This window comes from Dermacentor silvarum, chromosome 4 (genome assembly GCF_013339745.2).
Source record: "Dermacentor silvarum isolate Dsil-2018 chromosome 4, BIME_Dsil_1.4, whole genome shotgun sequence".
Lineage (NCBI taxonomy): Eukaryota > Metazoa > Arthropoda > Arachnida > Ixodida > Ixodidae > Dermacentor > Dermacentor silvarum.
This window is the reverse complement of record NC_051157.2, coordinates 80,588,394-80,611,108: the sequence shown is the minus strand read 5'-3', so window position 1 is coordinate 80,611,108 and position 22,715 is coordinate 80,588,394. Positions and strand designations below refer to the sequence as shown.

General features: G+C 46.7%; 1 protein-coding gene across 1 annotated transcript in view; it reads left to right on the top strand.

The window, feature by feature from the left end:
* Positions 1–22,715, top strand: part of LOC119448721 (Down syndrome cell adhesion molecule homolog) — a gene marked incomplete at its 5' end in the record, with an annotated part of 259,262 nt that overhangs the window by 100,085 nt on the left and 136,462 nt on the right. Inside the window, 3 exons of the mRNA XM_049666473.1 lie at positions 10,337–10,532; positions 11,055–11,214; positions 13,188–13,287. Coding sequence (XP_049522430.1) covers positions 10,337–10,532; positions 11,055–11,214; positions 13,188–13,287 — 456 coding nt within the window. The remainder of the gene's footprint in view (positions 1–10,336; positions 10,533–11,054; positions 11,215–13,187; positions 13,288–22,715) is intronic.

The following is a 22,715-nucleotide window of genomic DNA, read 5'->3' as shown; positions in this document are numbered from 1 at the left end:
TCCGGCGTTATGCCACCGCTTTCCGCGCTGTCGCCGCCTCTGGGTCCACTTGCCCGCGTCGCCGTGCTGCTGCACTGATCACAAGGCAGTGTTAATGAAGGGAAAACGAAGTCCGCACTTCAATACCACATACGACCAATAAAACAACAGTGTATATACTGTACACACGTGTTGTCACTCATTTGCATGTTCTAGTGGGCAATGTACGGGGGATTCACGCTTACCCGAATGATCGCCCAGTGCTTCGCCCACTCATCATCTTTCACGTCGTGGATATGCGTACATTTTTGTCATACCATCTTTGTCACGAAATTATCGTCAGGCACTCGTCGTCTTTCCAATGTCATGCCGTCGTTGTCATGCTGTCATCGTTACAACATCTTCGTCTCCTTGTTGTCATGCCATGGTCATCATACCGCCTTTGTCGTTGCATCGACGTTATACCTACTTCGTCATTCCGTCGTCCTCACTGCGTAGGCATCATACAGTCGCCATGCCGTCATGCTCACGGGCGACCTTGGCAAGTGAGTGTAATAGAAAAGTGGGACCATATCGCATTATGTCGTTTATAGACGAATCAATGGAAGTCTCAGAAGGACCACCACTGATCTTAAATAAACGTGACTTCAGGAATAGGCTGTGTCGCCACACTGCTCGAACGCTAATGGCATTGCCATCGACAGCCGCGGTGAGATGAGTTCTGCCGTAATTTTTCAGTAACGGAATTCAGTGGATGTTAATCAACGCAGAATTTCCTCGTACGAATATTGTGTATGACAAGCAGGCGAGAAAAAGCTGCAGACCTGGTGAATGTAAACGGCTGGTCACCCGGCATTGTTGGTTTTGACCTCACTCGTGTTGTTGTTCGGAGGCATTGTACGTACCTAAGGATAAAGTAATCGCAACGGCCACTGAAAGAACCTTGTCGTCGACATGCTAATGTGTCAACGCTGCAACCGGACACGGAAAAAAAATGTACGCATATCCGCGAAGTGAATGATGATAAGTGGGCGACGCACCGGGGGATCATTCGGGTAACCGTGAATGCCCCGTACATTGCCCACTCGAACATACAAATGAGTGACAACACATGTGTACAGTATATACAATGTTGTTTTATTGGTCGTATATGGTAGTGAGGTGCGAACTTCGTTTTCCTTTCATTAAGACTGCCTTGTGATCAGTGCAGCAGCACGGTGACGCCGGCAAGCGGACCCAGAGGTGGCGACAGCGCGGGAAGCGGTGGCAAAACGTCGGAAGCGTTCTCTACCTGAGGTTGGTGGCGCCGATGCTAGGTTCAAGCGCGATCTTCGCGAGCCCTCAGCTCCGGGTCCGCATGCTGGCGTCAGATGTTGCCACTAACATGTGGTGCCGGCTACTAAGTTTCACAGTGACATGGTCATCATATATTGTGACATATTATCCAAAATATCGCGTAACATTACATTATATTTTAAAACTAAGAAAATAAGAAAAGTAAAAAGAATAAAAAAATTCTTAGGCAAGTGTTGAAAATGTTTCTTGAGTATGTTAAAGGGAATTCACACCTACAATCAATTCACTTGCTGAGAGCAACGGATCAGTGAGTTGAGTAACAAACTTCGGGTTCACTATGCGTATGGTTGCCTCAATACCTGCATCTACCTTACGGGCTTATCACGTTGGTGGTGCAAGCATCTAAACGATTATCGTTGAAATTTTACGATCAGAAACCTTACTAGAAGAAAGCAGTTGTACTAGGCGTACATTGGGACGTGCCGCGTCACACTTTATACGCCCTGGTTTCTTTACATTCCGCCTTTTCAACTTACATATATAGCAGTTTTTATAGTCTACCATTTCACTTTGCCCTGTCGTTACAAGCAACGTGTTGTTTTGTTATAGTGGTGGCGTATCTTGTAGCTGCGCACGACACAACTAAACAGTCAGTCTTCTAAGTGCAACCTGAAGCTTTCATTTTCGGCGTCTCAGTAGTGCAAAAAAGAGGCATGAAAATAAAATATGGTCCTAGCTAAACTGGAGACGCCGAAATGAGCGTGTAATTATAGAATGGACGACTATACTTGTATGTAGCATTGAATTTTGTCCTTCCGGTTATCATCAGTCTTAGTAGTCTATGACTGAAGAGCATGAATCATACGTAGTCTCAGACGAAAAAAAAAGTACTATTAATAGGACGCTTCAGGCGAAGGTTATTCTCCATGCTCTGCGCACGTACTTCTGGAAATTGGAGATGTGGCTGCGGGTGTGTATGGAGAGGGGGGAGAGAGGATGGAGGGAGGGAGGAGGCACGAGTTTTGCACTGGTAGAAAAAAAAAAGACTGTTAGATCACTAGGGAACCTTATATCAAGCAAGAACTTCTTAGCCTTGGAAAAAAGGAATGCGTCCTCATTAAAACGAAGGCTAATTGTAGCAACGGGGAGCGAAATGGCCCGAACACACGTGGCTAGTCCTGAGTTCGTAGCGAAAGTAGGCGCCCGCCACTCAGTTGATTGCCGACAGCGTCACAGCAGACGTTGCTGCATTCGTGAACGTAATCTCCCCTTGCCTCGGTGGACAAATGACGACCAGCCCCATAATCATAAGGGGGAGCCTCGAATGTGACTAACAATGCAACTACGATGGCCGTCATCATCGTGTCGTTAGGCGAACTGGCGAGCTTGTGTCTTCGCACTTTTTTGGTGGTGAGTGTAATTTTACGCCGTAATTATCTTCATCAGCTGTGCCGTTCTCGTGTTGCTGTTGGCTTTAGACGTGAAGGAACAAGGCTTACGAACCCGAGGGGAAAAAAGTGCGGGCTGAAAGTTTGCATCAATTATCTATTTGTTTTATTAGCAGTCATTTCCTTCCCCGCGTCTTTTTAATTTCCTACTTAAGGACACCATGGTATGTTTAGATGAGCAATCAACTAACGCGTCTGGGCAGAGCTTCTTGCCTGTCTTAGCGATCTCATATTTTGCTTATTATTTGCCCATATTTTGTTTATTAAAGCTGCGCGTTCGCTGTTGTTGATTATTGAGTGACTAATGTTTGCCGGAATGGGCCACCGGTTTAGTGGAGATCGCAAGATCACGAATAATGTCTTCTCTAAAAAGCAACAAAGAAAATCTAAGACTGAGAAAAAGAAAACCCAACGAAAAAAAAAAACAACAAGAACGTACGTCAGTAGTAGTAAATTTCAAGAGCGTAAGACAATAAAGCAAGAAATCGTATTGATCCTTCTTTCTCAGACGGTAGGTAGCGAATGAAAAAGTAAAGCATGAGAAATTAAGTGACTACCTTAACAGCCGCGAAAGATAATCAAAATTCTGCCATTTTCACCTTAAATCAGTGAGCGCATTGCGTAAATGTTGCTTCCTGGGAATTCATTTAAACTGCATAAAAATTTAAACTACAAACACAGAATGAGCAGGACAAAACGATTACCTGTTTCGTACGTGTCATTAAAGGTTCAAAAGTATTACCTCCTACAAAGCAGCTTGTAAGGAATTCCTGCTTCTGAATATAATAAAAAAGTCGCAGATTCGGCCGAAAGGCGAAGCATCAATTGCGATAGCAAATTTACTAGTAGAGTATACGTAGTAAGGATGGTAGTTTTATGGGCTGCATAAACTTGGACACATTCGCTTGCTAACGTAATTAACAAGCATGGTGTCAGCGCGCTCAAGCAAGTATCCATAGACCACACTCGATGACCAAAGACAAGTACTGTCAAAACGTTGGCGTGAGCAAGCACGGCAGGAGCAGTGAGCGAATGTTCGTGTTATCGCTTCAATGAAAACTGAGTGGCCGAATGCACAGCGCATACAAAGGTCAGAGCCGTGTGGAGATCGCTTTCAAGATACGGTGCGCGCGATAGCCCTCAGCCACGCAAAGTACGCAGTTCCTGACAGATTAGAAGCCGCGCACCCTCCCTCCCACGCTGCCTTTCTGTTTTCCTCCTTTTGCGTGGGAGATTGAGTCGCCAGTTCCCCTTGCACTATCAGTGCTGCAGATAAACGTCACCTCCCCTCCCTCCCTCCCTCCCTCCCTCCCTCCCTCCCTCCCTCCCACGGCCTTCCGCATGACCGGAGACGCCATGTTTGCTCTTCGCCGTGCGTTTGCTCTCCGTGAAAGCGTGCGTCCCTCGCGCGCTTTCACTCGCACATACAGCCTACGGCGCGCGGCGACGAGCTTATGGCCGTTGGACTTTATACGGAACCCCACGGCGACGATGACGGCGACGCAGGAATGCGCTTGGAGTGTCCATATAATTGCTATCGCAATAAAAAGAGATTGATTAGGAAGGGCTGGGAGGTTAAACTGGTTGCACTTTGCTTGCTAACCTACACAAGGGGAGAAGCGGGCCGAAAACCAGGAAAATCATCTACTTCTTCTTTCAAGCGAACAGAAAACAGTTCGGGTCATAGACGACGCTAGTGGCAAGAAGCTAGGCAGTCTGATAGTAAGGCCACCAATTTGTATTAATCATCTTAAGTATACGTGCAATAGGTATAATTCGAATAAAAAAAAACTGGTATGAGGTGATGGAAACAGGAACTAGGAAAAGGGATTTACATTGCTTGGAAGTCAAAGAATGACAGTATTAAAATTTATTCGCAAGATGCTGCGGTGTTTTCAAATAACTTACACCCTTATTCACTTTTACGGGTGTAAATTATTTTCCAATTTGGGACGATAATATAACGCTCAGCGAATATCACATAACCGCAGTGTCAAACCACCCGCCTAAAAAAAATTATATTTCTTTGTTTGCATTAAACTATCCTCTTGCCGTCTCATCTCTGCGTGCGCATATTTCTAGCAGTACCCTCTGGGCATACTTCTCCAAGTTTCCGTATTAGGGCAAGGGCATCAATTGTTTCGTTTAATATATTTTACAGATCTGCTGCGTGATCGCTTCTGCTCATTTATTCCTTATTCTGGTGAACTCGTCAGCGTTCAAACCGAGAAAGCGTTTTTTTTTTGTCAAAACGCTCCGAAGCCAATGTGCGCGGGCGCGAACGCGAAATTGAAACCAAAGTATATGCGTAGGTGCATCTCGCACAGACGCCTGACAACGCAATCCTCGAGTAAGAAAATCCGGGAACCAGAAGAGACATAAAGGCAAGCTTGTTTCGTCGCACGTGCTTTGCTTGACGCGGCTTTGGAAAATGGAGAAACTTAATCGGAGGGAATGGAAAGAAATCTTCCGAATTGGCCATCTCGAAACACAGCTTTTGACTTTTTGGGTGATGGCCATTTTTCTTATCTTTATTTTTTTTTATCTTACTGCGACCACGCCACGTGGCGTTTGCGTCGAGTTGCAGGAAGGATATGGGAGGTTGTTGCTTCGCTTTGACAACGCAAGTCACTCGTGCCAGAGAAAATGCGAGCGACAGGCTCATTTCTCTTTTGTCAATAGCCGTCAAGAGTTGCATCTCTCCAAGTAGCAGCAAGCAAAGAAGCGGCATCCGTTAGTCTTAAGCGCAGCGTGAATCGGATTTCTTACGCATCATTTGCGAGCTCCGAACTCGTTGTCAGAAAAACAAAACAAAAGTTGAGTAAAGAAACCGTGGGATCAAACAGCAATACGCGATGCAAGTTGTATATATGGTCTGGACTTCTGTTCTTGGCTGTTTATGCCTCAGATAACAATCCAAATTTTCGAGGCACTGAAGGTCGACAAATGTGTTTGCCATAGCCATACGTATGTATTGTGCATAGGCGCAACTTTTGAGAATGGCGGAAACAACCGGCGCTCAACTTTTTTTTTCTTTTACAGCGTAAGCTGTTATGCGCTCATTCCAATAGCCGTTTCGGGTCGCGATGATGCCGCCGCCGCCGCCCCGTAGCTGCTATCGCACTGCGAAAAAAAGTACCCGCTCTCCGCCGGGATCGAACCCAGGCCCGCTGCGTGGGAGCCGGATACTGTACCACTGATAGCAAGCGCTTGCTATACGAGATATGAAAATGTACTACATAAACGCGCCCTATGCAGGCACGCAGGCGCAGATGACGAGATGCGATTCAGACGCGGAACGCAAACAACGCGGTCCCAAGCCTCCGCCGGTATGGTGGCTCCATCTAGTGAAGGCGCCGGGAAACGCAACCTTTCAGACACTGTAAATATTGCTGCCGCCTTAACTAGATGGCGCTAACATACCGACGGACGCTCGGGATCACGTTGATTGCGCTAGATATAGTGCCTAGAATATACTTACGCTAGATTAGGCCCGTTGCAATGGCAGCGAATGTGACAGCCGTAGTTGCATTGTCGGCCGCTTGGCTGGGCTGAACGGCGCTAGCCATCGGCGATGGAACGCGTCGGCTTGCACGCGGGACGGCGTCCCAAGCGCGTTCCTGACGCATTCGCTCAAATTACTAGGTAGTACCACGGCCGCTGGATAAGAAACATTTTTTTTTATCCAGTGGCCGTGGTAGTACTGTCAAAACGCTCATCTAGCTTACGCTGTGACTGTGCTGCGTGTGCCGAGCAGGCCTGGCATTTTTAATTTCTTTAGCGATAGCTTCGCTACTCCTGTTACAAACCTAGAAAACGCCCGCTTCCCTAAATTTGACCTTCAAGATCAGCCAAGGTCAAACTGGCTCTGCGTATGCCACGTGGGCGCCCATAACTTGAAGGCGATCTGCGATGTGGACAAAGTGCGCGGTCAAGCAGGCCTCATCTTCAAAGCCATAGATATTCTCACTATAACACCTAGAGGGTAAACTGGCGCCACCGTCTATGCGAGTTTCTAAAAGGGCGTCGTGCCCTCATGGGAATGACGGGATATGTGTCTGCGAGGCTTGTGTTGGCTGCTGTTGAACGAGGCTTCGTCTAAAACGTGGATATGGCTACGCAAATAATACGTTCTTAAAGTAACATCTACATAAAATGCTTTCATTCACCCATATATCTCTCAATAAAGTTTACTCACCCACAATGCAGAATCAAGCGAAGAAAAGCAAGAACAGACGACAAGTTGTTCCAAAGCGAAAGATAATCTTGTCGTCTGCCCTCCAACTTTAGCGGCCAGCTGATATTTTTTACGTTTCATATAATTGTGCATCCAATAGTAAGTCCTGAAAATAAAACAAAGCATATTTTTGTGTAATACTAAAGCTAAAGCAGTTTTTACATGCTGTTTTAGCAGGAAATGACTCATTGTGAAAGACGGAACGGTGCTAGCCAGGCGCGTCCTCAAGGCGTTCTGGCTCTCCAAGAACTAGCCAATCTGAAGTCACAATATACCGGCATTCCCATGGATACCACAGCGCAGCAGTGCCAGTTTTCCCTCTAGGTAATATAGTGAGAAACTCTATGTTCAAAGCGATCTGCGATGTGTAGAAAGTGCGCCGAGTGCTGTTATCTTTGTATGCGCTGTGCTTTCGAGCCTTAGCTCGCGTTGAAGCGAGACGCTGCTGCTGCTGCGCCGATTAGCGGCTGTGTGTTGTCTTGTAGGGCAATTGTTGATGCGGTAGTTGCCTACAGCGCCGAGCAGCGTCTGTGTCCTTTCCCAAAGCAAGCAAAACCGCGCTATCACTCGACAAACTTGGCTTACCTTTTTTATTTAATTACATGAAGACATATAGCGTTGCGTGTTACTTGCCTGCTGTGCTACGTTAATTGCCGAAGGGGACCTGAAATGAAAGAACAGAGATTGAAACATTGAGAGCAACAACGTAATCACAGATTCATCTGCGGGTGTTGATGAAGTTTAAATGCTTTCGATAAGCTGGGCATGCTAATTTCGGCTAGCTTCATTCGTCGTTTCGATCTCTCTATCTTTCTCTCTCTCTGTATCACACAAACACACACACGCACGCACACATACACATGCACACAAACGTGGGCACACACGCACGCACACACGCGCAAGCACGAACGCACGCACACACACGCGCACACACACACGCACGCACGCACGCACGCGCACACACACACACAAACACACACACACACACACACACACACACAAAGAAAGGAACAAATAAAAAGCCATGTGCTAAGTAGGATAAACTGTTAGGTTGGTTGGTCATGACTAGCTGATGAGGGCAAATTCGATGCATAACTCAGCTATCAATAGCACTGCACACCTCATAATATGACCTCTTTGGCATCCGACTTCGATGTACATTCGGAATCCTGGGATGTGTTGTATATTGTTCGTGTGCAAGCCTAACAATACGGGTATTTGTAGAAGATATCTACCGCTATTAAAACGTTGTAAGTAGCACTTGTCTTCCCTGCCGTTGTGGTAGTCTTCTGTCTTTACGCTAATTCCCCTTGTCGGCATGTGCTAGGTTGAAAAAGTTCCGAAGTACTGCAGCGCTGGCAGCTGAAGCAGTGCGTTTCCTTCGTTTCGTCGCCTCTAATGAGACTGGCTTCAGCGCTTAATTGCCCACGCTGCTTGTACCTTTAGGTGTCAATCGAGGTTGCTCCAGCCTCGCAAAGAACAAATTCCGGCGTATCTTTCAACCCCATTCCTTTAGCATGTAGCCCCAAAGGTCAGCAATACCGTACGAACGTAACAGCGTGCGTGCATGCATGACGATATTACCCTATGGGCCACCAGCGGTGCTTTAGGACAAAAAGAACGAATTGTGCCAGGAGCAGCAACCGCTGTTGAAACCTTCGCTCGCAGCAGCGGAATGAGCTGCGCTGCCGTTAAATCGGAATTGATCAGGATCCCAGGTCGAGGCAGCCAAAATTGCGAGCCGATCAACCTCTTTCTAGGAGACAGCCAGATAAGAGAAGTCCAGAAAATGCGACTCCTCGGACTGTGGCTGCGAAGCAACAAACAAGAGGACCACAACATTAAAACTCTTCGACCTACGGTGAAACAGATCTCCCGTACGATTCGTGGAGTAACCTATCACCGAAAAGGTTTCAAGGAAACTGTGTGAGAGAGAGAGAGAGAGAGTGATCAAGAGAAGAAAATGACGCTTGATTCTGCAGCCCCTGAGGGAGCATGGCGCAGGGTCGTGAAACTGAGACGATCTGGCTCGTTCAAGCTTTTGTGCTAAGTCATCTCACATATAGTCTTCCACGAAAACTGAACTGAAGGCCAGCGCACGCAGAGCGGCCGAAAGGGAACACCTGCTGCCACTGTATGCGTGAGGCAGAAGGCACCACCGCGACGCCCCGTCACCCTCGCTGTCGCTCTCGGAAGACTATGTTATCCGCGCATTTCTTGTCCGCGCAAGCTCTCGCAATGGGTTCTAACCGCGCCTCGGTAAGGCAAGTCAAAACGCGCCAAGCGCCTCAATGTGCTCGCATGCCCGCGAGGAGTTGATAACTCGAGGGCACTGCTCAGCGGCGCTCAATTTCTCGAGCAGTACACGACTCTAACCCACAGCTCACGAACACGATTGCTTCATGGGTGAGGGGGTGATTGACAAAGTAGCATTGTGAATGTACATGGAATGATGCGAGTAAAGCTTCAAGTGAACCACAAAACATAAATTAGAGGCTCGAAGATGCCCTGGTAAATTGCCTGTAAGGTGATGCATTGATGTGCCGCTGGCTTTATTGGCCGTATCATTATCATTCTTCGATTCTTGACTAAGTGTCATGGCCGGTGTCACGGCCGCGGGTCTAGGCACAATTATGCTGCACAGAGCCGCGTCCACTGAAGCGGATAACGCGTGGTAGGTGTTTTAGTCATGGCTGTGTAGCACCGTGTTTATAACGCAGATCTTTGCTATACTATGTGGACGTGCATGCTACAGAAGACGGCCAAGCGGAAAATACGTCCGAAACAAATTTATACCGTCTCGCTGCTTCCGCATCAATGATGGTGCAGAAAGTAATCGCGTTAATGCAAATCGTCCGTGTAAATTACTTATTACAGCGTAAGCTATTATGGGCTCATTCCAATAGCCGTTTCTGGCCGCGATGATGCCGCCACCGCCGCCCCCGGCTCCGTAACCGCTATCGCCGGAAACGCCAAAAAAAGTATCCCGCTCTCCACCGGGATAGAGCGCATGGACCTCTTCCCACATAATATGGTCGGTTTTCGGCCTGGCCTATCGACGCAAGAGGTAATGCTAATGCTGAAGAAGCAAATCTTTGATAGCGGCACTCGGGACGTGAGAGGGATTTTCGCCCTGGATCTCACTAAGGCGTTTGATACAGTACTACATCGATACATACTGCAGGCCACGGCCGGGATAGGCCTGGGAGTCAAACTTCAGGCCTTTGTCAGGTCATTTTTTATGAATAGAACCGCTACTATTCAGGTGGGACAGATTCGGTCGAGCGTGTACGAACTGGGGGCTCGGGGTACCCCCCAGGGATCAGTCATCTCACCACTGCTCTGCTCTTCAATATAGTCATGAAGGGTCTTTCAGAAAGGCTGGGCGGCCTCCCGGGCATAGGTCACGCTCTGTACGCAGATGACATCACTATCTGGTGCGCAAAGGGCTCCCTAGCGGAAATGAAGCAAGCTCTACAAGCGGCCTTGGACGAGACAGAGGCTTACCTCGCGGACACAGGTCTCAAGCTGTCTCCGAGTAAGTCGGAGCTGCTACTTTACAGACCGGCAAGGCAAGGGGTTAGGGGTCTGACACCGCTCAACCAGCTACCCGTGGCATTATACGCGAATAATGGGCAGAAAATTCCTGGAGTCGACTCAGTCAATATCCTAGGCCTGCTCATAGATTCGAGGGGCTGTAATGCCAGAACAATTACCCACGTTACAGTCAAGACGGAGAACATGTTGAGGTTAATCGCTAGGGTGTCCAACCGAAAGAAGGGGTTAGGTGAGGACAACCTCCTTCGGATGTACCATACGTTTCCGATGAGCCATATTAACTATGTGGTGTCAGCTCTAGTATGGACCAAAACGGAAAAGAGCAATTTAAGTACCTGTCATAGCCAACTCGCGGGGAGCAGCCGAAGCGAAACAGCACACTTGATACCGTGGAAAAACACTGCCCTTTATTTCCTACGCACTCATCTTTTATAGCAACCTAGTGGTGACGTAACACGCCACATATGCAATCTGTTAGTGATAACACATCAGCGCGTGTTCCGGTGGCTATTATGTTACAGTACCCTCATGCGCAGGAGCATCAAGAAAGTGCTAGGTTTGCCGATTGCCATGAGCTCCGACAGGCTAGATCAACTGGGAATGCACAATAACATAGACGAGATCATAGAGGCGCAGGTCACTGCCCAGGTGGTCAGGCTGTCGTCGACCAAGGCTGGCAGGCGAATCCTTGACGTGGTTGGCATGGCTCCTAGGATAATGGAGGAACGGCGGATAACACTGACACGGGAACGAGAGAGACCTACATGGTGGGGCCCTTCCCGCGAAATGTACATCCACATCATAACGAGGGTAGACGTAAAGCCCGTGCACGAGCCATCTTGAAGAGAGTTAGGGATGACATAGACTCTTCGCTCTTTGTCGATGCGGCGCAATACGGCAACAGGAGAATGTTCGCGATGTCGGTTATAGACGGGCGGGGAGTGCTTCGCTCATCCGCCTCGGTAAGGGCGGCCACCCCGGCTATAGCAGAGCAAATCGCAGTTGCGCTGGCCTTGTGTGACCCAGAGCATTTCTAAATTTACACCGACTCGAGAGACACAATCAGAGCATTCGAATCGAGTAACCTCGCACGAGAGGCGGCCTCTATTCTAGAGAAGAGGGCTTGCCCCGGTTCTCATTATATTACGTGGTTCCCCGCACACATGGGGATGAACGTTCTCGAGGGCTTCCCAAACCTCAACGAGGTGGCCCACGATCGTGTGCGAGAACTCACGCGCCGCGACGGTCTGGAGGCTCCGGAGGGGCAGGAAGGGACTCAGCAGAACGATCCACTTCTCACATTTATTGAAATTACTAAACATTACCAACTTGGCAGGAGAGTTTATCCTCTTACTCACCCGAAGCTCAGCAGAGGTCAGTCGGCTACTCTTAGAATGTTGCAGACGGGATCTTTCCGGTCGCGGGGCTTCCTTAGTAGGATACACTATGACGTGGACCCTGGTTGTGCCGACTGTAATAAAACCTTTTGCTCTATGGCTCACATGCTCTGGCGATGTCCTGCGTTACCTAACGACCTACTCTCCAGCGAAGCCGAATGGGAGGAGGCCATCAGAAGCGCGTTACTCCGAAAGCAAGTCCAGGACTATCCAGAGGGCCCAGGAAAGGACGGAGCGTCACGTCGTTCTGTCCTCTACGTGGGCGCGGCCAGCGGTTACAACGGCCTCAAGTTAGGGGGTCCTGACAGTAGCTCCTCAGGATCAAATAAAGTTCGTTGTCTGTCTGTCTGTGTCTCCGCCGGGATCGAATCCAGGCCCCCTGCATGGGAGTCAGATACTTTACTACTGAGCCACGCAAGCGCTTGCTATCAGGAAGAAGAAAAATTCCCTTTATACACGCCCTATAGGCACGCGCGCAGGTGCAGACGACCCCAGCCTCCGCCAGTATGGTGGCGCCATCTAGTTAACGTGCCTGCAACCGCCGCGTGCGACGAGATGGGATTAAGACGAGGCGCGCAATCAACGCTATCCCGATGTTAGATGTGCGCCACGTATTCTGGGTACCTCTCCGGTACACGTTATGGCGTCTCCTCGCAAGGTACGAACTGCTACTGCAGAAGCGAATCGTAGAGCAACGTGCGCGGCTACAACCAGGCATCATCAGATTTAGCAGACTGCTGTGCAGGGATCTGCATTGCAAGCCGCAGCTCGCCGCCGACGCCGGGCGGACAGTTCAGATCGTTCTCGTCAAAATTGAGGCGAAGACAATTTGTCGCGAAGACCTTGTTTTGCGTGGTGCCGAAATTGGAGCTACTCTTGCGCCCCTCAACCAGCCTACGCTGTGACTCTGCTGCGTGTGCCGTGCAGGCCTGTGACTTTTCTTTTTCAGACTGAACCTAAATGCGTGGCGTTATCAGTCAAATTAGAGAGCTCTCGTATATCGGCAGCCGAACATGACACCATCGTAGCTGCACAGTTTGGTGCTACTACTCTTCAGCGCTAGTCCTGCGTTCTTCCTAAGTATTCCTCGTTTGTTCGCATACTCCTACAATCAGTCTATAATACTGTCAAACGTTTGTGCTCGCTACCGCGCTTAATTAGCTATCGACACCTCGACTTCGTTCTCTTTCTCTCTTTGCATACCAGCGACTGAACTAGGGCCCAAGTACCGGGTGACTTCGGATGGCGACCTGTGCGTGTTCGGGGTGACAGACTGCATCTGATGCAAGACATCGTTACCGCTGTCACGTCCGACACCGACTGACTGGGGACATCCGGCCCAGTGTCAGTGCCGGCAGCCTCTTTGTCACGGGTAAGGAACTCTTGGCAGCCCCCTTTTGCCGCCTATCTTTCTTCCTGTGCTGAATGCTTACATCACTGATTGCGTTTAAAGATCTCCTATCCTGGCATCCGAGGAAGTTACGGCTGCCTACGCAAGAAATGCATTTGACTAGTATGCGGGAAAGTAAGAGACACTGATTTATGTCAATATAAATGTGAAGTGTCTATATGTGCTTCGTATATGTCGCTGTATTATATTTATGTATCTTTTAGCAGTTTTTGTTTTACTTCCAAACTGATTCGCTCCGATTTTATGAATTATTATAATCTCAGAGAAGTGGGACAAGCATTACTTGCTTGTCGCTAAACGCCCAAATCCCAAGCGCTTTATAGAAGTGAAATAAATTACGTGTCTCGTTCAATTTTTCACGCCAATAAGTTGTATGCTGTGTTAAAGTCGAAAGGTAAACATGAAACCATGAACGCGTACTGTCGAAACTTGACCGCGCTTGTGTTTATGTCTCCTCGTAGAATTTACAAAGTCCCGGACCACTTGTAGACGGTCATAAGCTCATAAAAGAAACACCTTAAGAGTGTTCGAAAGTTAGTGGCGGTTATAATTTGAAATAAGATATAGAGATCATACTTATCGCGTCCTTTTGTCAACTTTTATGTTACAATGTCGAATAAATGATAATTTAAGTTATATGATTTGAGCACTGTCGAGGGGTTTTCTTTACGGCTGTACACGGACCTGTAGAGGTACACCCTTCTCGGTCTCCACAGAATGTGTGCTTAGAATCATGCTCCTTACAAGCGCAATTTAAGCGATCATACAGAAGTTTTAATCAGGCAAACTGGGGGGATATCAAGGGCGTACTATACTGAAACGCTCTCGCATTGCAAAGTTGTTAATAAAAGTTTTATTTCATTCAGTGGCTGATTTGGCGCGGGGAAACATTTTGTCATTAATTGCGTGTACGTGCAGTTCTTTCAGGGTGAATTTCATAAAGTGCTCCATAAGTACATTCTGATGAGATGTCATCAGGTTTGGGTGCTGAAATGTAGGAGGGAAATGCAATAGCGCAATTAGGTTAAATATTACTGTTATTGCCGAAGTAAATGATATGTTAGTTATCGCTTGCCAATGAGGAAGTATTTTTATTCATTTCGTTTTGTGATAAAGTTGGAAATGGCCAATTTATGATGTACAATCAACAAGAATTTGTTCTAGCGTAACCTAGTGCTCTTTATATTATTATCTATGGTTTCGAGATGTTAGTTCCTGCAGATGGTATCGGCTACTCGCCTTCCACTAATGGAAAGATGCTCCACAAACGATGGTGTGCGCACATGGTTGCGCAGAGGCGTTTGTCACGGGCAACGGACGTAAAAAGCACTAGGCGCAAAAGCAAACACTTTTAGCAACATTCTTAGTGGCTTTGGTGAAACCAGATTGCGGCACAACATCATATTTAATGCGCGTTCGCTGCACGCTTATGAGACAAAGGATATCTTATTGTGCTCCAAATTGTGTGCATATCAAGTAAAATTTAATGCAATATGCTGTTCGTTATAAGCAGATTCGACAGGCACTGAACCTTTTGTCCATGTGGTGATGGATGTCATGTGTCATGCGCGAGTGCCACAGTACGATACGCGTGTCGCGAACGGTATTACTGCCGTGTATGAGTCCTTCTATAAGCTTTTTTAGACTACTTATTGACCATTTCAAGATTTCTGATGTTTAGTTCATTTGAATGTGAAAAATAGCACGTAGAGACGTTATCGCAAGTGGTGGAAATATTGTCTTTCCTAACATACCAATAGAAAGAGCCACCTCTGAATTATAAATATTTCTGGGTGTCAACTTAACTTTTTGCTGCAATGTGGAGTCCTTAAGAATAAGTTCAAGTACTTACGACCAGGGTGGACTGTTTCAGGAAATTTGACTTTCAAACGTAATAAATCCCTTAGTACTGGTTTAGTTCCCAGCGTTGTTGTTTTTCTTCGAAAAATCATCATATATGTACATCTCTAGATTTTAGCACAATGCACACGCCGGACAGAAGCATATATAGTATGTTTAAAACGCAAGCATTCTTAATGTCAACGCCTGTTACATTAGCAGAGCGTCTGAAATCATGGGCTTGTTACTAAAGGGCATTGCGATATCTCAGCTTTAATGTATCTTGTAGCGTAAAACGCCTTGCTGCTCCGAAATGAAAAACAAATTACATCCTGCATGCTGCGTATCGTTTCGGTGCATGTATCACTTATTTGCACCGGCAGCTCGTATCTCAACGAGACAAACTTTTGGGAAGCGGGCTTCTTTCATACCGGCAGCGACTTCTGTGGAGACTCGCCCACATCACCCCGCGATCGTGAAACGTATCTCGTCCAAGGAGCTTCCCGCACCCGTCTGCGCACTCCGGGCATTCGTTACGACACACACACAACAGGCATAGAGCAAGACTCCCCACGCGGACTTCCATCGCTTCTGCTGAACAAGGTTGGCTCAGATCCCGCTCGCTTTCTCGCATCCTGCCCAGAGTATACGGCGCAAGACCCCGTTCAAAGCCGTCATCTACAGAGTCGTCGAGGCTGCACGTCGCTAGAGGGTGTCATCCTGCAGCATAGAACAGGGGAAGGAGCAGAGGAAGCTGCCAAAAGGAACAGCGATAAACGGTCCGGCGTCGGCAGAGAGGAAGGGGCTCAGATCTATCTCCCTGCCCCCGTACAGCACAGCGGCAGTCCTTACAGCGAGTCTTGTTGGCAGGTGACAGAGGAATGGTGGAGGATGAGGCGCGCTGAGGTGGAACGGGAGGAAACGCCAGCAACTCAACAAAAGCACGCGTTGCTGCCGCCTAACGCCCTCTCACTTTTTTTTTTCGACTGCGCCAGGGAAGGCACCACTTGTCCCTGCGTTACGAAAAGGGCGGCAGGGTTTGGGAGCAATGGGCGAGCGAGCCTCTTGTGCACCCGTCCAAGAGGCTGTCACCAGGAAACTAGCGGAGCGGAAAAACTCTTCCGTCCGTTCGGAAATCACTGACTCCTTGGGCGCGCCTAAAGGAAACCCGACAGGGTTCAGCCACGCTTCTTCGTCCCACGCTGACGACGAGAGAGCTCACGAGGCGGCGCTGGAACGGAAGTAGAAGCAGCAGCGGCAAGCGATACGGCGTGGCATGGTGCCTCGCTGCGTTCCTGGAGCGGGGACTGTTCGGATCGAAGCCGCGTGTTAGTGAAATTAAGGGCTGCTATCCTAAATTACGGGGCCCAATGTGTCGTAACTGGCGAGTTTGACGGAAGTGCGCCGCGGCGGAAAATAAGGAGAGAACAAGGCATTGTCCTCAAGTCTTTGCCGATTGCTCTCGTAGTGGTTCTTATAGCTTAGTCGGGCGGTCCGCTTTCCATTCGCCCTCTTGAAACTCTCTGCTTTCTTATCTTCGAAAGCCTCGATCAGGTTTAGCACTTTTTCGAATCGTCATCTTGTTTGACTATACCCCCTGTAGCACGAACATTGGATGAACACTGCACTGAATAAAGATGAATACTATTCAGAGTATTGCACGTCACAATTTAAAACCACTTACGATATACAAATTGTTTCTAATGCCCTGCTTTTTTTTTTTTTTTTTGCTACAAGGGTGCTTTCGGAAACACGCGAGCATTCTCAAGTTGGACTCCTATAATCCGCACGATTCACGTTGCGGTCATACCTAGCTTTATATCGCTGCTGAAGACTAGAATGTGTGGCATTGCGATAACACGTCTGCTTGGCGTCTGAGTATTTTGAGTCCTAATAGACGACAAGGCTTGCAGTATCCTTCGTTTCGACAGCTCCTAGCTCGACAGCGGTGCTGTATGTTCGTGCTTTCTTCAGCGTAGGTGAAGGTGACCGTACGTGCCGGTTGATTCCTATATATATATATATATATATATATATATATATATATATATATAACAAGGGAGAGAGAGTGATAAAAAAGAGGTTAAATGGTGTGAGAATGCCCGGAACGCCCATCTTGTTACTCTGGAAGTACAAACAGGAGATAGAAACCCAACAAGTTATTTGACTGAAAAGGGTGGTAATGATTTCTTGGAAGACATGTTTGTCTATTCACGGCACCATTACCCCTAGAGTAAAAGCTCAAGGTTGTACGAATATCATAAATAGGCCTGTGGCTTAATTTACTGTTATAAGAATTAAAAAAAACTTTTAAACGAGGACGACATCGACGAGCTGGTCTTGAATTTATTTACTGCTGGATGGAATGTTTTTGTCCGCTGTTAGTGCAATGAGCAGCCCATTGCGCAGAATGCCGGTATTGAATGCCAAACATAAGGGTCTCACGAAGGGCAAGCTTGCATACTTTAGGGCGCATTATTTCACAGGGATCTGAAACAGCTTTCTTGTTGATTGGACCGGAAAGGCTGTCTCTAAATCGCTAACGACGAGCCTGGAAACTGAAGACGCTTATTTTTTAGAGACAGCAGAGAGGCAAAAGTCTGAGATGACGTACCCTTTCGACCAACCAGCTGCCCTCGGCAATTGACGAAAGGGAAAAGAACAGAGGTTCAAGAACTATGTCCTACGGCAAGCATGAAGGAAAGAGGCGCGGAATTACAATGACATTACCAATTTGCCAAATGTAGGCGTGCATGTCCGGAAAACTAGGTTTACAATCCCGTCGAGGGCGCAATAAAAGTTATTCTGAGAACGGCTGATTGTCTACAATGGCTAAGGATGCAGCCTACGCTGCGCCTAATGTGATTAAGCATCGAACGAGAAAATTCGCGAACATTGACGAGGCGGCAATCACTCACCCTTCGTCTTGCGAAACAAGTTTCGCCTGTGGGGTCCTCCGCACAACTCCGGTATCTCGTCCCTTACTTGCCCGAGCTCTTCTTGAGGCAGTTTGTTAAGGCCTAAGTGGCCTTTCGGACATTTCATAGCTGGGTAATTGAACGCGCACTAAGTGCAGCTTTTAACAGTGAAAATCAATCTCCTTCCATGTCCTTCTAAAAATACTTGAAGCCTTTGTTTGTTTTTTCTTTAGAGCCGTGAAACGTGCGTGCAGACTACGCTAGGATTGAAGCCTCTCTAGATTTCTTTAAAAAGGTTCCCTCTCAAACAGAAAACAGCAAAAGTAGGGCCACCTCAACATGCCCGACATGTTAACATTCTTTCGCAAACACTTTCCTTGTTTCTGAGCTTAGGTTGCGCTAATGGATTTTCTCGACAATGGCTGCTTTTGTGTGTGCATATTTGGTCATGATAAGTATGCACTGTTATATGCTATAAAGCATAAAAACAATAGGGAAGAAATAAAATGCGAAAACAAGCTATATGCTTTATGTCTGCGGATGGCGGCTGTGCTCAGCATAAAGGAATCTAATTAGCCAACACTTGTACAGCGCTTTAAATACAAAAGAGTGCTCTCTGCCAGGGATCGCAACAGCCGCGGTTTGTCCTCACAAACAAAGCCACCGGGTTTATTCCGAAAAAAAAAAAAATGTCGCGACAGTGCTCATACTGCTACAAGGCAGATCAAGCAAAAAGAAAAAAAAATTGTACAACCATAAACATGCAAGTTTAAACTTTCTTATTATATTAAATTACTTTCTTTTTATATTAGGAATCTTAATTAGAATATGCATATTAAGGCGTACGTGCTCTTTCAATGCATACATATTAAGCTTTACAGTGCTAAATGCGTATCATGGCCATGAAACACCCGATTCGACGCAGTTGATTCCGTATAGCACGTCAGTCTAAAACCTGTGTAGAACGTATAATGGCTGCCTGCCTGCTCTCGGCTGGGAAAAACAGCACGGGCTTCCCCATTTCCCGTGCAATTAGCTGCGTCGCACAAGCAATTTCTGCTTTATATAGGGATTCCCACGTCGTAATTCGAAATTAGCGTACAGAGTGCCAAATTTGTTATTCAACGCCTCAAAACTCAAGCAATTTAGAAGTAACGAACAAAATGGAGTTGACTTCGCATTCCATTTACTTTAAGCACCTAATACAAGCGTATGCCATACTTACGTGATAAGAAATATTAATTAAAATATCTCTTTATTGTGGATCTATAGGGACTCTACTTGCTTGCAAAAATTTCGTTCCCCAAGGTGCCTGTGCCAGAATCATTTGCGTAGCCCTTTTATTAAAGTTGGTGATAGTTTTAACTTTGAAAGCCGTACATTAAGTACACGGCAGGAGTGAGCTCATTTCTAAGTTCTTAAAACGCGCGTTTCACAAGAGCTTGCAAGACAGCCCGGTGACGTTGGAGATCTTCAGCTGATTTAGAAAACCACCATATTGCTATTGTTTGTGCTGAAGAGGCTGTCTGCGAGGCCAGTAGCGGTTGCGTACTCAAATTAGATTGAGGCTGATGTGCTTGCGCCATATCTGGAAAGACTCCCCTGACTGCACCTCGCGCATTCTGCTGCGGACTGTTCTCATGCCGAGCGAAGCGCTGTCGGCTGAACGTACTGCGAAACCGAGTCCTTTGTGCGCTTTGGCAGAGTAACAAACCAAACGAGATACTATAAAGAGCTTCGAATGTGGGTTCTGCCGCTTCTATTTTGCAAAGTGTCTACGACGCATCGTTTTTATTTTTTCTCAATAATGAACCGCGCTTTAGCGGACGTAATGCTAAATACTGATGCTTTCTGAAATTGCTGAATCATTATCATTTGTTTTTTTAACTTACAGGAAAAGAACCAAATTGGGCGCGCACAAATATAACCCCCTCTTGGGCAGCGGTCTATAGTTCTAAAGCTCATTTAATGCGTCTGACTCTGCTGCGCTACTAAGTTAATTGCTTTTAATAACTTTCATATACGACCGATCGTAAGAGCGCTAGTTAAGAATAACGTAAAAGAAAGACAGCAAAAAAAAAAAAGGACTGGCCTAATATAAGGATTCCTTTCTCTCGATTCCATTCTATTCTTATCACCTCCTGGCTAGCCGATTCAGGTGTTAACGTATAGGTGGGTCCTCACTAGAACCACTGGCGAAACGCAAATAAGAATAGCATTGGAAAAGAATGGCTGCATTATACTAGCGAAGGTTTATCATTGTACAAGAACAGCAATGATGTTAGGTCGCCTGTCTCAAAAGATACTCTCGCGTTATAAAAGGCACTTTCTTTTCTTGTTTCCCTTAACAATATGTGGCACATATAATCGGCGTGCATTGTTCATTTATGTTAAAAGGATTGCCATGGAGACATTGACGCAAAAAAAAAAAAAATACTTCACCTACCATATCGCTTGTACACCAATAAAAATGCAAAAAGACGAATCTATGTATTGCCGTCTATGTATGCTCATTTGTTTAACATAAGCTGCTACCAAGTGAGAACATTTTAAAGATGTGGTGTATAGATTTATTAGGATTATGAAACGAAGGTTCTCGGGTATCTATCGCCAGACCATGCCCTCAACACTCGGAAATAAAGATCAAAACGACAGTGCGATGACGCCGAACTTTTCATTGCTGCCTCGTGTTTGCTCGCACTGAGGAAATTTTTCGTTTGCAGAAAACATTTGTTCCCCGTATGTTTTTTTTCTTCTTTTTAGTATACGAATTCACTTTAACGCAAACCATCATTGTTTGCGAGCGGCTTGCTAATATATTTGCACAATGGTTGAAACCCCATGAGGAAAAGCTTATGCTTGTCCATAGAGGTGCAAAATCATACGTTGCGATAACATACAGGTTTCTCCACTTTCGCTTTCTCACACAAGTGTCTCAACTATGTTCTCATCCCACAAATAGCCAATTTCTTGGAATCTCTTCGTCGTCTATACATGCAGTTCTTGTCTATAAAACCTCCCCAGTGGTGTGAGTGGACGACGTGAAGCAGCTAATGTAGCCGCAAGACGAGCGTAGTCATGGCCTCCTGAATTAAATTAGACAGCATATAGATTGTTCAACAACTTCTCATAGACCATTCTCTCTTCTTATAGACTAGTCACTTGTCTCATTAAAATCTCTACACGCTCTATAAACGAAATGCGACCAGCATTCGTCTTATAGGCCGGTTGTGGTAGATATAATTTCCAGAAAGACCCATGGAGTTTGTCGAAAAAAAAAGAGTAATGCCAGAAATCGACAGGCTCTGATAGACAATCTATAAACTCTACAAAGTATATGCAGATCGAACAGGCATCTTGAAATCTATATGAAGCGAATGCAATTTTTTATTCCTTCGTTTTTGGCATAAAAGAAACGGGCGCGCCCATGCATGTGACTGCCCCTCTCTTACGCACGCATCCTTCTCAATGTGACACAGTACAGCGAACCTCTCAAAGACCTAGTCAGCATTGGCACGACAGAAGTAAACGTGCGCTTGTGGCCTAACAGTAAGAGTATTGGGCTGCTGTGCTAAGGGACCGAGGTTTAATCCAACCACCGGGCACGTAAGTGTTTTTAATTCTTAGCTATTCGGCGAGGCAAGCAGTAGCCGCCACGGTCAGAAAATTCAGGGAAGGTGCGCAACGAAAGCTGACAACAGTTGCTCTGAATTCTCTCGAGCGATGTCGCTCCGAACACCTTGGCTAGTGTTTGAGGCACACAGTTGGCAGCGCTGAGTTACTGGCTACAGCATGATAACATGCATGAGTGATAGCGTATTATTATAAGTCTAACGAGTTGTGTGTGATGGTCACGCGTGGCAGCGTTTGCTGCTTCTCGGCGAGCATGAGCGAGTGTTATGTACGAGTTCTGTGATGTTGCTCATGTTAAACATGCGTGTGCGCTGTAGACGTGCTTGAAGTTTACAAGAACACATTATGTGAGTGATGGGAAAAACGCGTGTGTGGCCAGAACATGGGCCGATCGAATTCTCCAAGCTAGCAGGTAAGCGAGAACATGTGAAGGTTCGCGGAATACGGCCGTGGTTTCGCCACTTTATTCGCAAACGATTATAAGAGATGGATATTTCCAACCAATTATATTGCAGAGCAGCTGGAAGATGCCGTGGTTGTTTGTGTCACCTTTTGCAGATTTCTACGGTGCGATCTGTTTCACTTTTTTCGCTGCCGTTTCAAGAACGCAGAGCCCACATTTCACTCTTCGCGCACACATTTCTCCATTGAAGCAGGAAATGCGCCTGCACACTGGAATTATAATGCATCTTAAACAGCCATCAGTTCACAGAAAGAAGAGTTCTTATACCTCTAAACACAAGCACTTCTTGCTCGCAATCAAGGCGGTAAAATTCGATAACACTACAGTGCAGTAATGTTTAGAGAGTCTACCTAACTAGGTGCACTGTGGCTGCGGGGGCCATCCTTAACGAGCACGCTAATTCGTGCTCAGAGCAACATTTACATGTTCCTTAATAGCATGCAGTCCACAACGGGCTTCATTTGCCTTGAAGGGGAAGCAGGGAATTGTGGGTACCCAAGCGAAAGTGATTCGTTTATTTGCACGCCATAATATAC